The 16,147-nt window shown below is 43.6% G+C and overlaps 1 protein-coding gene across 4 annotated transcripts in view; it reads left to right on the top strand.

Moving 5' to 3' along the window:
• Positions 1–16,147, top strand: part of fgd6 (FYVE, RhoGEF and PH domain containing 6) — a 156,362-nt gene that overhangs the window by 93,929 nt on the left and 46,286 nt on the right. For all 4 annotated transcript variants that reach the window (XM_070897670.1, XM_070897669.1, XM_070897671.1 and 1 more), the window contains one exon: positions 727–826. In XM_070897670.1, the coding sequence (XP_070753771.1) occupies positions 727–826 (100 nt within the window). The remainder of the gene's footprint in view (positions 1–726; positions 827–16,147) is intronic.

Consider the following 16,147-nt stretch of genomic DNA (forward strand, 5'->3'; position numbering starts at 1 on the left):
GGAGATTCTCGGACCCCTGCTGGTTCTGGAACACAGGGCGACAATCGTGGTGTTAATGTCACTGGAGTGGCCTAGCAGGAAGGGCCTCCATGTTGGCAAATTCTTTTGACACTTCAGTTAAAATGTCAAATGTTGGGTATGTATATTTTTCTTCTATAAAAAGAGGAAGTATTTGAAGAAAAAGTACTCCTCTGAATTTTCTTGCCCCTTATAGTAAAAAATTGAGTTTGAATGGTCTGTGTAGCAATAAAACACAATGGTTAGTTCATCCATTTGACCTGTTTTATGTATTAAAATTTTAGCAATGGAACTGGTTGTGCATCTTCTAATTATAAATCTGTTGGACAGAAGTAAATTTAATTTTATATCTGAACAATATAGCACTTTCATTCTTCATTTGGAAAAAACAGTGATCAGAGATTGGGTTACTTTACAGCTCCAATTCAAGCTACATCTGGGTAAGTAGGGATGTAGCTTTTTCCCTCCCAACATCCAATGGAAGCTGATTAAACCCATCACACAAAACATTGGAATCTAATAGAAATAAGCCAATCACAAAGCTATCTCATCATTAGGTTGAAACAAAAACCGAAAATGCTAGCAGCACACATCAGATCAGTTCTCATTATTCGGTTGTCCTAATCCTATATTACTTTGTCAGTTTCATTAAATATGTCTTATCTTTGTCTATACTAATTCTTAACTTTGACTCTTTTCAATATATAGTTCAGCAGCAGAAAGAGATGAATGGTTAGAAGCCATTTCCAAGGCCATTGAGGACTATACAAAAAAAAGGATAACATTCACTGCAAGTAAAAGTCTTGAGGTATGATGATACAAAAAAACTTGTATAAAGTCTGTTTCAGTGAACACAAAACCGCGTGTCATTTCTTTACAGTATTTCTTGCTTTTAAAATAGGTCCTTCTATAAATATTGTGCTCCAGTTGGAAGCAGTGCATTTATAGGGCCCAAATTTAGCCAGGAGTTGCTCTGTTTTTTTTGGAGCAACTTGATTTTTCTAGAGTATCTTAAAAATCCCCATTCTGCACATTTAATTTGCGCCAGTGTAAGTGAGTTAGTTAGTTTAGATTTTTTTTTTCTAAAGGGGGCGTTACCAGCCACCTACACCTGTTTTGGCCATTTAAGCCAGTTTGGACAGCTAGTAGTTGCTCCAAACTAACTTAGGCCAGTGTATGTGGCCACTTGTTGCCCGCACAGAAAACCCTTGCGGGGAGTTAAGAAATCAGCACAGGTAAGTACATTCTAAAGCACAAAAATAAGCATTCAATAACAAATAAAAAAAATACAAGGAAGCTGAGAGGACCTGCACCTAACACCAAGACTTACAAAGCACTAAACAAAGCACAAAAGTAATAAGCAATTAATTAACAAATAAAAAATAGAAGGATCCCTACACCTAAAGCACAAGACCAAAGTAATAAGCAATCAATCAATAACACATTAAAAAATAGAAGTCCTACCAAAACACGGCCTGGGAAGGCAGTGGGCCGCCGATGAGGGAGCCCATTCGGCCAGGGATAGGGACGGCGAGCGTCGGCCCCGCCCACACAGCCTGCAGCGCACACACTCAGATTCTGGTGGCGAGAAGCTACTGCGCATGCGCGCACACTCTAGCGCGCATGTGCAGAGGTCCCAGCACTGTTTTCAGCGCCAGGACCTGGCTCCGCCCCCGAAACCAGTGGCCACGCTACATCACCATCGAGGAGAGGCTGGGGAGCGGCCAAACTCGGCCCGAAGAGTTTTGGAGTACTTCGAGGCGGACAAAAGCAGTGCACCTCTGATGAGTGCGCCAGAAATCTGTACTGACCAAATTCTACCCCATTAAGTCAACATTTTGGCAAGATGGCTATCAAAACTCTGAGATAAAACAGTGTTCTTAATACACTAATATTTTGATTAAAAGGTTATTGTGAACAAGTGACATCTGTTTAGTCTGATCAGAAAGACCACTTGTTTTGAACTGGGTTTCATTGGAATGCATCAATAATCTGCACTGCAGACAATGTTGATTTTTAATTCTTAGCAAACGCCACATCTTGCCAAGTTTAATCCTGTGTGTTTGTACATGGTGAATGTAGTGAGAATTTAATAACTATTGCCTCTGTTAGGCAGATTGACTTCTCAAAAGCAATGCTATTTCATCGGGTTTTATGGTTCTGAAAATTGGGCATTTTTAATATACCAGTTAGTTACGATATTGGAATAGCTGCAGCCAGTGTGGAGATGGGTAAGACATTTACACAATTCCAATATACAGTGTAACTGGTCGGGATCAGGCAAGAAGTATAAATTGTTTGAAAGATCGGCCAAGAAATCTTCCAAGGAAATGCGGCTTATCTTTTTAATACTTTCATGAACTGGTTCAAAGTTGTTATTTGGACTGGCTTCAACAACTTGCTGTTACTGCTTGCTGCTGTAAATTACTCTTTTGGTGTTTAAACCTGCCTGTTAGCTTAATTTTCTATGGAAGTGTCTGGCACGATTAATATTCATTGTCTTCTCGAATAACAAATGTGCATAGTGCAAATCCTAAATAGGTTAATTGTTCACCCAGGGCATGTTTATTCCTAGATTGCTTTGTGTATGCAATCTCAGTTCAGTTAACAGGAAGTGCCAACTTGCCTACGGGGGGTAACTTTTTGGTTGGCCACAAGACACAAACCTCAGATGACATCCAAACCTCACCACTGAAGACGTTGCGGCGTGGGCAACATGAGTACAGACTTGTCTGATTGACTAATCAGCACTGTTAGGAACAATAGTAAGTGATGATTAACTGGTCAGAAGTAAAAGAGCTGCATGGTTTGTACTAAAGCTCCTTGTCGCCCCTATCAATCCTATTTATTGCTATTCTTTGTGCATCTAATAGTGGAGTGGGGGGCGCAGTGGGGGTGTCAGTTGGAGAAACTGTGAGCAGAAGTTAAGGTAACAGCATTGTTCAAAATTTTAAAGCAAAATTCAAGTTGCCCTTTTTGACACTGATGGTATAAATTCATAGCATGAGAAGAATGCAGCAAGGGAATTATTCTTAAAATAATTCCCTTGAAGTTCTGGCCGACAAAACACTTGCACTGGTTCTGGACATCAGTAACATCAATGATTGAGAAAAGTGGACCACTTCAATATGAAAACCTAAAACTAAACTAAGGAAGTGCAAGTGTGGATTTTTTTTTCTTCAAGAACTCGGGTACTTGAACTTCAAGGAAGAACGATTTGAAATGTGTTGACTACATTCAAATCATTTGCAGAGCTTTCTTTTGTTTAAATCAAATTTAATTAGAGATTTTTTAATAAAACTAAGCTTGACTAATGATTTCTGCTCAGCTTCCGGATCCTTTTCAAAAAATTAGCAGTGAGAACTGTGAGTTCACTTGACCATCTTTACATATTACATATATTAAATTGAATCTACAGCACAGAATCAGGTCATTGGTCCAACTGGTCTATGCTGGTGTTTATACTCCACACAAGCCTCCTCCCATTCATATTACCTCTTCCCAACCTGCTGCCATTTCCCTCTATTCCCTTCTCCCTCGTCTGTGCATCAAACCTTCCCTTAAAATATATCAGTGCTATATACTTCAGCCACACACTCTTATCTGTTTTAATCAAACCTGATAGAAGACTTTGTGCAGCCAGATGCGTTGTTCCTTTTAACATATGGAGAACTGACATGTAGCAGCTCACCTTTTCTCCCATCACTTAAAGGCTCTGATACTTAATGGGGTAATTGTAGTTTGCTGGTCCCTCAACCAATTGGCCACCCTTCATTTGAATTTGAAAGGTGAGGTTTGCAGACTATCCAACGACAGGAATCACAGACAAATTCTATCCTGCCCTCATCTGAAACCCATATATGCACATTTATTAAGGAAATAAGGGAGGGTATCAAATTGAAAACAAAGGCATACAATGTGGCCAAGTAGTGGGAGGCCAGAGGATTGGGAAACTTTTAAAAGCCAGCAGAGAACGACTAAAAAAAAATGATTGAGAGGGAAGATAGATTATGAAAGTAAACTAGCACGAAACATAAAAACAAATCATAAGAATTTCTACAGGTACAGGAAAAGAGTGGCTTAAGTAAATGTTGGTTCCCTGGAGGATGAGACTGGGGAATTAATAATGGAGAACAGGGAAATGGCAGAGATGTTGAACAAATATTTTGTATCAGTCTTCACGGTAGAAGACACTAAAAACATCCCAATACTGGATAAAGAGGGAGGGAGGAACTCAATACAATCACTATCACTAATGAAGTAGTACTAGGTAAAATAATGGGACTAAAGGTGGACAGGTCCCCTGGACCTGATGGCTTGCATTCTAGGCTCTTAAGAGAAGTAGCTGCAGAGATAGTGGATGCATTGGTTGTAATCTACCAAAATTCCTTGGATTCTGGGGCGGTCCCAGCGGATTGGAAAACCGCAAATTTAACGCCACTATTTTTTTTTTAAAAAAGGAGGCAGACAAAAAGCAGGAAACTATGGACCAGTTAGCCTAACATCGGTCGTTGGGAAAATGCTGGGAGTCCATTATTAAGGAAGCAGTAGCGGGACATTTGGAAAAGCATGATTCAATCAAGTAGTCAGTTTGCTTTTATGAAAGGAAAATCATATTTGACAAATTTGCTGGAGTTTTTTGAGGATGTAATGAGCAGTGTGGATAAGGGGGAACCAGTGGATGTGTATTTGGATTTCCAGAAGGTATTCGATAAGGTGCCACATAAGAGGTTACTGCACAAGATAAAAGCTCGCTGGGTTGGGGGTAATATATTGGCATAGATAGAGGATTGGCTAACTAACAGAAAACAGCGAGTCGGGATAAATGGGTCATTTTCCGGTTGGCAAACAGTAACTAGTGGGGTGCCGCAGGGATCGGTGCTGGGTCCTCAACTATTTACAATCTATATTAATCACTTGGATGAAGGGACCGAGTGTAATGTAGCCAAGTTTGTTGATGATACAAAGATGGGTGGGAAAGCAAATTGTGAGGAGGACACAGAAGTCTGCAAAGAGATATAGACAGGCTAAGTGAGTGGGCAAAAATTTGGCAGATGGAGTATAATGTGGGAAAATGTGAGGTTATCCACTTTGGCAGAAATAATAGAAAAGCAAATTATAATTTAAATGGAGAAAAATTGCGAAGTGCCGCAGTGCAGAGAGACCTGGGGGTCCTTGTGCATGAAACACAAAAAGTTAGTATGCAGATACAGCAAGTAAGCAGGAAGGCAAATGGAATGTTGGCCTTTATTCCAAGGGGGATAAGAGTATAAAAGCCCTGCTACAACTGCACAGGGTATTGGTGAGACCACACCTGGAGTACTGCGGCTGGTGTGCAATGGCCACCACACGTTTTAAAAAAAAAAAAATGCAAGCACAGGCATCTTCCACCCTTCAAGATTTAGTTTGGACCTGGAATTTTAGGTCCTTCATTGAACTTTTTGATGTGGAAGCAAGTCATCCTTGATGCGAGGAACTGCCTATGATGATGATGACTGCGTACAGTTTTGGTCTCCCTATTTAAGGAAGGATATACTTGCATTAGAGGCTATTCAGAGAAGGTTCACTAGGTTGATTCTGGAGATGAGGGAGTTGACTTAGGAAGATATGTTGAGTAGGTTCTACCTATACACATTGGAGTTCAGAAGAATGAGAGGTTATCTTATTGAAACTTATAAGATAGCGAGGGGACTCGACAAGGTGGATGCAGAGAGGATATTTCCACTCGTAGGGGAAACTAAAACTAGGGGAAATAGTCTTAGAATAAGGAGCCGCCCATTTAAAATTGAGATGAGGAGAAATGTCTTCTCAGAGTTGTAAATCTATGTAATTCTCTGCCCCAGAGAGCTGTGGAGGCTGGGTCATTCAATATATTTAAGGCGGAGATAGACAGATTTTTGAATGATGAGAGTCCAGAGTTATGGGGAGCGGGCAGGGAAATGGAGCTGAGTCCATGATCAGATCAATCATGATATTGAATGGCAGAGCAGGGTCGAGGGGCCAAATGACCTACTCCTGCTCCTATTTTTTATGTGCTTATTAATATATTGAAACATATAAGATTGTGAGGGGGCTTGACAGGGTAGATGCAGAGAGGATGTTTCCCCTCATGGGGGAATCTAGAACTAGGGGGCATCGTTTCTGAATAAGGGGTAGCCCATTTAAAACGGATTTGAGGAATTCCTTCTCTGAGGGTCATGAATCTTTGGAATTCTCTAACCCAGAGAGCTGTGGAGGCTGGGTTATTGAATATATTTAAGGTAGAGATAGACAGATTTTTGAATGATAAGGGAGTCCCAATTGGATATGGATCAGTGATTGGTTGGGAAACAGAGATGTGGGCAGGTCACATAGTTCTCATGCCAGACATGAGACTCCCAAAGCAAGTGCTCTACTCTGAGCTCCTTCACGGCAAACTAGCCAAAGGTGGGCAGTGGGAACGCTACAAGGACAACCCTCAAAGCCTCCCTGATAAAGTGTGACATCCTCACTGACACCTGGGAGTCCCTGGCCCAAGACCGCCCTAAGTGGAGGAAGTGCATCCGAGAGGGTGCTGAGCACCTCAAGTCTCTACGCCGAGAGCATGCAGAAATCAAGCGCAGGCAGCGGAAAGAACATGCGGCAAACCAATCCCACCCACCCCTTCCCTCAACGACTATCTGTCCCACCTGTGGCTCTTGGATTGGACTGTTCAGCCACCAAAGAACTCACGTCAAGAATGGAACCAACTGCCACGTGCTAGTCAGAATAGAAATAGCAGGATAGTTAAGATGAATACATGGCTTGAGGAATGGTGCAAGAGGGAGCGATTCAAATTCCTGGGACATTGGAACCAGTTCTAGGGGAAGTGGGACCAATACAAACTGAACGGTCTGCACCTGGGCAAAATCAAAACCAATGTCCTAGGGGGAGTGTGTGCTGGTGCTGTTGGGGAGGGTTTAAACTAATATGGCATGGGGATGGGAATCTCTGCAGGGAGATAGATGGAAGTAAAATGGGAGCAGAAGCAAAAGGTAGAAAGGAGATAACGAAAGATGGAGGGCAGAGAAATCAAAGGCAAAAATCAAAAAGGGCCACATTACAACATAATTCTAAAAGGACAAAGAGTGTTTAAAAAAAAAAAACAAGCCTGAAGGCTCTGTGTCTCAATGCGAGGAGCATTCGTAATAAGGTGGATGAATTAACTGTACAGATAGCTGTTAACCGATATGATGTCATTGGGATTACGGAGACATGGCTCCAGGGTGACCAAGGCTGGGAACTCAACATTCAGGGGTATTCAATATTCAGGAAGGATAGAAAGGAAAAGGAGGTGGGGTAGTGTTGCTGGTTAAACAGAAGATTAACGCAATAGTAAGGAAGGACATTAGCTTGGATGATGTGGAATCTGTATGAGTAGAGCTGCAGAACACCAAAGAGCAGAAAACGCTAGTGGGGATTGTGTACAGACCCCCCAAACAGTAGTAGTGAGGTTGGGGATGCCATCAAACAGGAAATTAGGGATGCGTGCAATAAAGGTACAGCAGTTATCATGGGTGACTTTAATCTACATATAGATTGGGCTAACCACACGGTAGAGGAAGATTTCCTGCAGTGTATAAGGGATAGTTTTCTAGATCAATATGTCGAGGAACCAACTAGAGAGCTCGCCATCCTCGACTGGGTGTTGTGTAATGAGAGAGGATTAATTAGCAATCTTGTTGTGTGAGGCCCCTTGGGGAAGAGTGAGCATAATATGGTAGAATTCTTTATTAAGATGGAGAGTGACACAGTTAATTCAGAGACTAGGATCCTGAACTTAAAGAAAGGTAACTTCGATGGTATGAGACGTGAATTGGCTAGGATAGACTGGCGAATGATACTTAAAACATTGACGGTGGATAGGCAATGGCAGACATTTAAAGATCAAATGGATGAACTTCAACAATTGTACATCCCTGTCTGGCGTAAAAATAAAACTGGGAAGGTGGCTCAACCATGGCTAACAAGGGAAATTAGGGATAGTGTTAAATCCAAGGAAGAGGCATAAAAATTGGCCAGAAAAAGCAGCAAACCTGAGGACTGGGAGAAATTTAGGATTCAGCAGAGGAGTACAAAAGGGTTTAATTCAGAGGGGGGAAATAGAGTTGCAGGGAACATAAAAACTGACTGCAAAAGCTTCTATAGACATGTGAAGAGAAAAAGATTAGTGAAGACAAATGTAGTCAGAATCGGGTGAATTTAAAATGGGGAACAAAGAAATGGCAGACCAATTGAACAAATACTTTGGTTCTGTCTTCACTAAGGAAGACACAAATAACCTTCCAGAAATACTAGGGGAACCGAGGGTCTAGCGAGAAGGAGGAACTGAAGGAAATCCTTATTAGTCAGGAAATTGTGTTCGGGAAATTGATGGGATTGAAGGCCGATAAATCCCCAGAGCCTGATAGTCTGCATCCCAGAGTACTTAAGGAAGTGGCCCTAGAAATAGTGGACGCATTGGTGGTCATTTTCCAACATTCTGTCGACTCTGGATCCTAATGTAACCCCACTTTAAAAAAAAAAGGCGGGAGAGAGAAAACAGGGAATTATAGACCGGTTAGCCTGACATCGGTAGTGGGGAAAATGTTGGAATCAATTATTAAAGATGTAATAGCAGCGTATTTGGAAAGCAGTGACAGGGTCGGTCACTGATCAGATCGGATTTATGAAAGCGAAATCATGCTTGACAAATCTTCTAGAATTTTTTGAGGATGTAACTAGTAGAGTGGACAAGGGAGAATCAGTGGATGTGGGGTATATGGACTTTCAAAAGGCATTTGATAAGGTCCCACACAAGAGATTAGTGTGTAAAATTAAAGCACATGGTATTGGGGGTAATGTATTGACGTGGATAGAGAACTGGTTGGCAGTCAGGAAGCAAAGAGTAGGAATAAATGGGTCCTTTTCAGAATGGCACGCAGTGACTAGTGGGGTACCGCAAGGTTCAGTGCTGGGATCCCAGCTATTTACAATATACATTAATGATTTGGACGAAGGAATTGAATGTAATATCTCCAAGTTTGCAGATGACACTAAGCTGGGTGGCAGTGAGAGCTGTGAGGAGGATGCTAAGAGGCTTGCAGGGTGACTTGGCCAGGTAGGTAAATGGGCAAATACATGGCAGCTGCAGTATAATGTAGATAAATGTGAGGTTATCCACTTTGGTGGCAAAACCAGGAAGGTAGAATATTATCTGAATGGTGACAGATTAGGAAAAGGGGAGGTGCAACGAGACCTGGGTGTCATGGTACATCAGTCATTGAAAGTTGGCATGCAGGTACAGCAGGCGGTGAAGAAGGCAAATGGCATGTTGGCCTTCATAGCGAGAAGATTTGAGTATAGGGGCAGGGAAGTCTTGCTGCAGTTGTATAGGGCCTTGGTGAGGCCACACCTTGAATATTGTGTACAGTTTTGGTCTCCTAATCTGAGGAAGGACATTCTTGCTATTGAGGGAGTGCAGCGAAGGTTCACCAGATTGATTCCCAGGATGGCAGGACTGACATATGAAGAAAGACTGGATCGACTAGGCTTATATTCACTGGAATTCAGAAGAATGAGAGGGGATCTCATAGAAACACATAAAATTCTGACGGGATTGGACAGGTTAGATGCAGGAAGAATGTTCCTGATGTTGGGGAAGTTCAGAACAGAGGGTCACAGTTTAAGGATAAGGGGTAAGCCATTTAGGACCGAGATGAGGAGAAACCTCTTTACTCAGAATTGTGAACCTGTGGAATTCTCTACCACAGAAAGTTGTTGAAGCCAGTTCGTTAGATATATTCAAAAGGGAGTTAGATGTGGCCCTTATGGCTAAAGGGATCAAGGGGTATGGAGAGAAAGCAGGAATGAGGTACTGAGGTTGCATGATCATCCATGATCATATTGAATGGCGGTGCAGGCTCGAAGGGCACCTGCACCTATTTTCTGTTTCCTCGATTCCGAGGGACTGCCTATGATAGAAACATAGAAAATAGGTGCAGGAGCAGACCATTCAGCCCTTCTAGCCTGCACCGCCATTCAATGAGTTCATGGCTGAACATGAAACTTCAGTACCCCCTTCCTGCTTTCTCGCCATAACCCTTGATCCCCCGAGTAGTAAGGACTTCATCTAACTCCCTTTTGAATATATTTAGTGATTGGCCTCAACTACTTTCTGTGGTAGAGAATTCCACAGGTTCACCACTCTCTGGGTGAAGAAGTTTCTCCTCATCTCGGTCCTAAATGGCTTACCCCTTATCCTCAGACTGTGACCCCTGGTTCTGGACTTCCCCAACATTGGGAACATTCTTCCTGCATCTAACCTGTCTAAAGCCGTCAGAATTTTAAACGTTTCTATGAGGTCCCCTCTCATTCTTCTGAACTCCAGTGAATACAAGCCCAGTTGATCCAGTCTTTCTTGATAGGTCAGTCCCGCCATCCCGGGAATCAGTCTGGTGAATCTTCGCTGCACTCCCTCAATAGCAAGAATGTCCTTCCTCAAGTTAGGAGACCAAAACTGTACACAATACTCCAGGTGTGGCCTCACCAAGGCCCTGTACAACTGTAGCAACACCTCCCTGCCCCTGTATTCAAATCCCCTCGCTATGAAGGCCAACATACCATTTGCTTTCTTAACCGCCTGCTGTACCTGCATGCTAACCTTCAATGACTGATGTACCATGACACCCAGGTCTCGTTGCACCTTCCCTTTTCCTAATCTGTCACCATTCAGATAATAGTCTGTCTCTCTGTTTTTACCACCAAAGTGGATAACCTCACATTTATCCACATTATACTTCATCTGCCATGCATTTGCCCACTCACCTAACCTATCCAAGTCACTCTGCAGCCTAATAGCATCCTCCTCGCAGCTCACACTGCCACCCAACTTAGTGTCATCCGCAAATTTGGAGATACTGCATTTAATCCCCTCGTCTAAATCATTAATGTACAATGTAAACAGCTGGGGCCCCAGCACAGAACCTTGCGGCACCCCACTAGTCACTGCCTGCCATTCTGAAAAGTACCCGTTTACTCCTACTCTTTGCTTCCTGTCTGACAACCAGTTCTCAATCCATGTCAGCACACTACCCCCAATCCCATGTGCTTTAACTTTGCACATTAATCTCTTGTGTGGGACCTTGTCTCAAGCCTTCTGAAAGTCCAAATATACCACATCAACTGGTTCTCCTTTGTCCACTACACTGGAAACATCCTCAAAAAATTCCAGAAGATTTGTCAAGCATGATTTCCCTTTCACAAATCCATGCTGACTTGGACCTATCATGTCACCATTTTCCAGATGCACTGCTATGACATCCTTAATAATTGATTCCATCATTTTACCCACTACTGAGGTCAGGCTGACCGGTCTATAATTCCCTGTTTTCTCTCTCCCTCCTTTTTTAAAAAGTGGGGTTACATTGGCTACCCTCCACTCCATAGGAACTGATCCAGAGTCAATTGAATGTTGGAAAATGACTGTCAATGCATCCGCTATTTCCAAGGCCACCTCCTTAAGTACTCTGGGATGCAGTCCATCAGGCCCTGGGGATTTATCGGCCTTCAATCCCATCAATTTCCCCAACACAATTTCCCGACTAATAAAGATTTCCCTCAGTTCCCCCTCCTTACTAGACCCTCTGACCCCTTTTATATCCGGAAGGTTGTTTGTATCCTCCTTAGTGAATACTGAACCAAAGTACTTGTTCAATTGGTCTGCCATTTCTTTGTTCCCCGTTATGACTTCCCCTGATTCTGACTGCAGGGGACCTACGTTTGTCTTTACTAACCTTTTTCTCTTTACATACCTATAGAAACTTTTGTAATCCACCTTAATGTTCCCTGCAAGCTTCTTCTCGTACTCCATTTTCCCTGCCCTAATCAAACCCTTTGTCCTCCTCTGCTGAGTTCTAAATTTCTCCCAGTCCCCAGGTTCGCTGCTATTTCTGGCCAATTTGTATGCCACTTCCTTGGCTTTAATACTATCCCTGATTTCCCTAGATAGCCACGGTTGAGCCACCTTCCCTTTTTTATTTTTACGCCAGACAGGAATGTACAATTGTTGTAATTCATCCATGCGGTCTCTAAATGTCTGCCATTGCCCATCCACAGTCCATGATGGAGAAACAGAGAATACAGATAAAGGGAACATTCCTTGATGGGCAGGATGTACCATGTGGTGTTTCTCCAGGGATCTTGACTAGAGCATCAGCTATTCGTCATACATATAAATTACTTGAATAAAGGAATAGAGTGTTGTATATAAAAGTTTGTAACTAACACTAAATTAGGTGGCACATTAAATTGTGCACATAAGGGCAAAAGTTACAAACGGACCTGAACAGATTAAGTGAGTGGACAAAACTGTGGCGGATGGAGTTTAATGTGAAGAAGTGCAATGATCCAAGAAAGATAAATCTTAATATTTTCTCAATGGAGAAACTAGAAACTGGAGGAGAAAAGGGATTTGGGTGTCCATGTACTAAAAGCTAGTGCACAGGTACAAAAGTAATCAAAATGGCGAATGGAACATTGACCTTTATCTCCAGGGGGCTGGTATAGAAAAGGGAGGAAGTAATGCCTCCATTGTACAAAGCCAGGGTCAGACCCTATCTGGAGTACCATGTTCAGTTTTGGAAGGATGTATTGACGGATGTGCAGCACAGATTAATCAGAACAAAGCAGGGCTTATTGGGGGAAGGTTTGTAATCCCTTGAGTTTAGAAGATTGAGGGGAGGGATGATCTATTCGAGGTATTTAAAATGATAGAGGAATTAAATCGAGTAGATACAGAGAAATATTTCCTTGGGTGGGGGAATCCAGAACAAGGGGGCATAATTTTAAGATTAGAGCTAGGCCAATTAGAGGTGAAATCAGGAAGTACTTCTTCAAGCAAAACACAGAAATTTAAAGCGCAGAAGGAGGCCATGTCGGCCCATTGTGTCCGCGCTGGCCGACGAAAGAGCCGCATGGTCCTCGGTCAGCAGCGCTAAAGGTTACATATACACTTATGAACAATGACGGAAAGGCAAAGAGCACCCAGCCCAACCAGTCCGCCTCACACAGCTGTGACACCCCTAATACTGAAAACCTCTACACTCCACCCCAACCGGAGCCATGTGATCTCCTGGGAGAGGAAAAATCCAGGCCAATTTAGGGAGAAAAAAATCTGGGAAAATTCCTCTGCGACCCATCCAGGCGATCGACAGTAGTCCAGGAGATCACCTGGCCGTATTCTATTCCCTGCAGTACTTACCATTACACTTGCGCCGTCCAATACAAGGTCATCCAGTCTAATCCAAATTACCAGTTCTAGGTCCTGCAGGTTCTGCACTTCGAGTGCCCATCCAACCATCTCTTAAAAGTGGTGAGGGTTTCTGCATCCACCACTTTTCCAGGCAGCGAGTTCCAGATCCCCAAAACCCTCTGCGTAAAGAAGCCCCCCCCCACCTCAAATACCCTCTAAACTTTCCACCAACCATCTTAAAATTATGCCCCCTTGTAATAGACCCCTCCACCAATGGAAATAGACCCTGAATATCCACTATGTCCATGCCTCTCAATTTTTTGTACACCTCGATGAGGTCTCCTCTCAACCTCCTCTGTTCCAATGAGAACAACCCCAGCCTATCCAATCTGTCCTCATTACTACGATTCTCCATTCCAGGCAGCATCCTAGTAAATCTTCTCTGCACCCTCACTAGTGCAATCACGTCCTTCCTATAATACAGCGACCAGAACTGCACGCAGTACTCCAGCTGTGGCCTAACCAAAGTATTATACAATTTAAGCATAACCTCGCTGCTCTTATAATCTATGCCACGGCCAAAAAAGGCAAGCATTCCGTATGCCGCCTTAGCCAGCTTATCCACCTGGCCTGCTACTTTCAGGGATCTGTGGACAAGCGCTCCAAGGTCCCTTTGTTCATCTACACTACTAAGTGGCCTACTGCTTAATGTGTATACCCTTTCCTTATTAGCCCTCCCAAAGTGCATCACCTCACACTTCTCTGCCACTGCTCTTCTCACCTGACCAATAGATTGATATCCTCCTGTAGCGCATGACTTTCCTCTACATTATCAACCACACAGCCAATTTTACTATTGTCTGCAAATTTCTTAATCATACTCCCTATATTCAAATCTAAATCGTTAATATATACCACAAAAAGCAAGGAATCCAGTACTGAGCCTTGCAGAACCCCACTAGAAACATCCTTCCAGTCACAAAAACATCAATTTTGGATCGAACTTGCCACTTTGCCCTGTATCCTATGGGCTTTAACCTTCGTGACCAGTCTACCATGTGGGATCTTATCAAAAGCTTTGCTAAAGTCTATATATACTACATTGTACGCACTATCCTCATCAATTCTCCTGGTTACCTCCTCAAAAAATTCAATCAGGTTAGTCAAACAGGATCTTCCCTTAACAAATCCGTGCTGACTGTCCCTAATTAATTCTTGCCTTTCCAAATGCAGATTTATCCTGTCTTTCAGGATTTTTTCCAATAATTTCCCCACCACTGAGGTTAGGCTGACAGGCCTGTAATTACTCGGCCAATCCCTTTTTCCCTTTTTAAACATGGGTACGACATTAACAGTCCTCCAATCCTCCAGCACATTGCCCATATCCAAAAAGGACTGGAAAGTGATGGTTAAGGCCTATGTTATTTCCTCCTTTACTTCGCTCAACAGCCTGGGATGCATTTCACCCGGGCATGGGGACTTACCTACTTTCAAAGCTGCTAAACCCCTTAATACTTGCTCTCTCTCTATTTATTTCATCCAGAATAGCAATATCCTCCTCGATAGCAGTATCTGCATTACCACTTTCCTTTGTGAAAATAGATGCAAAGTATTCGTTAAGAACAACTACCAATATCTTCCGCCTCCACACAAAGATTACCCCCATGGTCTCTAATAGGCCCTACCCTTTAGTTACCCTCTTACTCTTAATGGGCCCAAGTTTCGGCCTCAGTTGCTCCTGATTTTTTGGAGCAACTGGTTTAGAACAGAGTATCTTAGAAATTCAAAATCTCGGCATTTAGTTTGCTCCAGTTCTAGTCAGTTAGAACAGTTTCACATTAGAACAGAATTTTTTTTTCAAAAGGGGGCGTGTCTGGCCAGTTACACCTGTTTTCAAAGTTTCGGCAGTGAAAACTTACTCCAAACTAACTTAGAATGGAGTAAGTGAAGATTTTTGTACGCTCGAAAAAACCTTGTCTACACTTTAGAAAATCAGGCGTAGATTACAAATCAGGCGTAGGGAATGGGGGGAGGGGGGTTTAAAGGGACGTTTACAAACATTAAACACTTCAGTTTTACAAATAAAGAGCCATCATCAATAATAAATGATAAAAACATCAATAAATCAACCAATAAACCAATCAAAAAAAAAATAATAAATAATTTTTTTTTAAAAATCAATAAATGAAACATTTTCTACTTACCGACTGCAGCACCGGGAGCCCTCCAACAGCGTGCTGGGATGCCACCCCCCCCCCCCCCCCCCCCCCCGCCCAATGTATCTCTGTCAGTGTCTCTATCTCTCTGCCTGTCTGTGTGTGTCTCTCACTCTCTGTCTGTCAGTGTCTGTGTTTCTGACAGCGATGGGTGGAGGGGAGGAGGGGTGGGGAAGAGGGGGCGAGCGGGGAGGGGGGTGACAAGTGAGGGAGGGGAGGTGAGGGGAGGGGGTTGAGAAGGGACGGAGGGACGGAGGGAGGGGGGGGGTGAGAAGGGAGGGGGGGTGAGAGAAGGGAGGGAGGGAGAAGGGAGGGAGGGAGGAGGGGGGGTGAGAGAAGGGAGGGAGGGAGGAGGGGGGGTGAGAGAAGGGAGGGAGGGAGGAGGGGGGGTGAGAGAAGGGAGGGAGGAGGGGGGGTGAGAGAAGGGAGGGAGGGAGGAGGGGGGGTGAGAGAAGGGAGGGAGGGAGGAGGGGGGGTGAGAGAAGGGAGGGAGGAGGGGTGAGAGAAGGGAGGGAGGGAGGAGGGGGAATGAGAGGAGGGAGGGAGGGAGGAGGGGGGGTGAGAGAAGGGAGGGAGGGAGGAGGGGGAGTGAGAGAAGGGAGGGAGGGAGGAGGGGGAGTGAGAGAAGGGAGGGAGGGAGGAGGGGGAGTGAGAGAAGGGAGGG

The sequence above is a fragment of the Pristiophorus japonicus genome, chromosome 13, assembly GCF_044704955.1.
Source record: "Pristiophorus japonicus isolate sPriJap1 chromosome 13, sPriJap1.hap1, whole genome shotgun sequence".
Taxonomy (NCBI): domain Eukaryota; kingdom Metazoa; phylum Chordata; class Chondrichthyes; family Pristiophoridae; genus Pristiophorus; species Pristiophorus japonicus.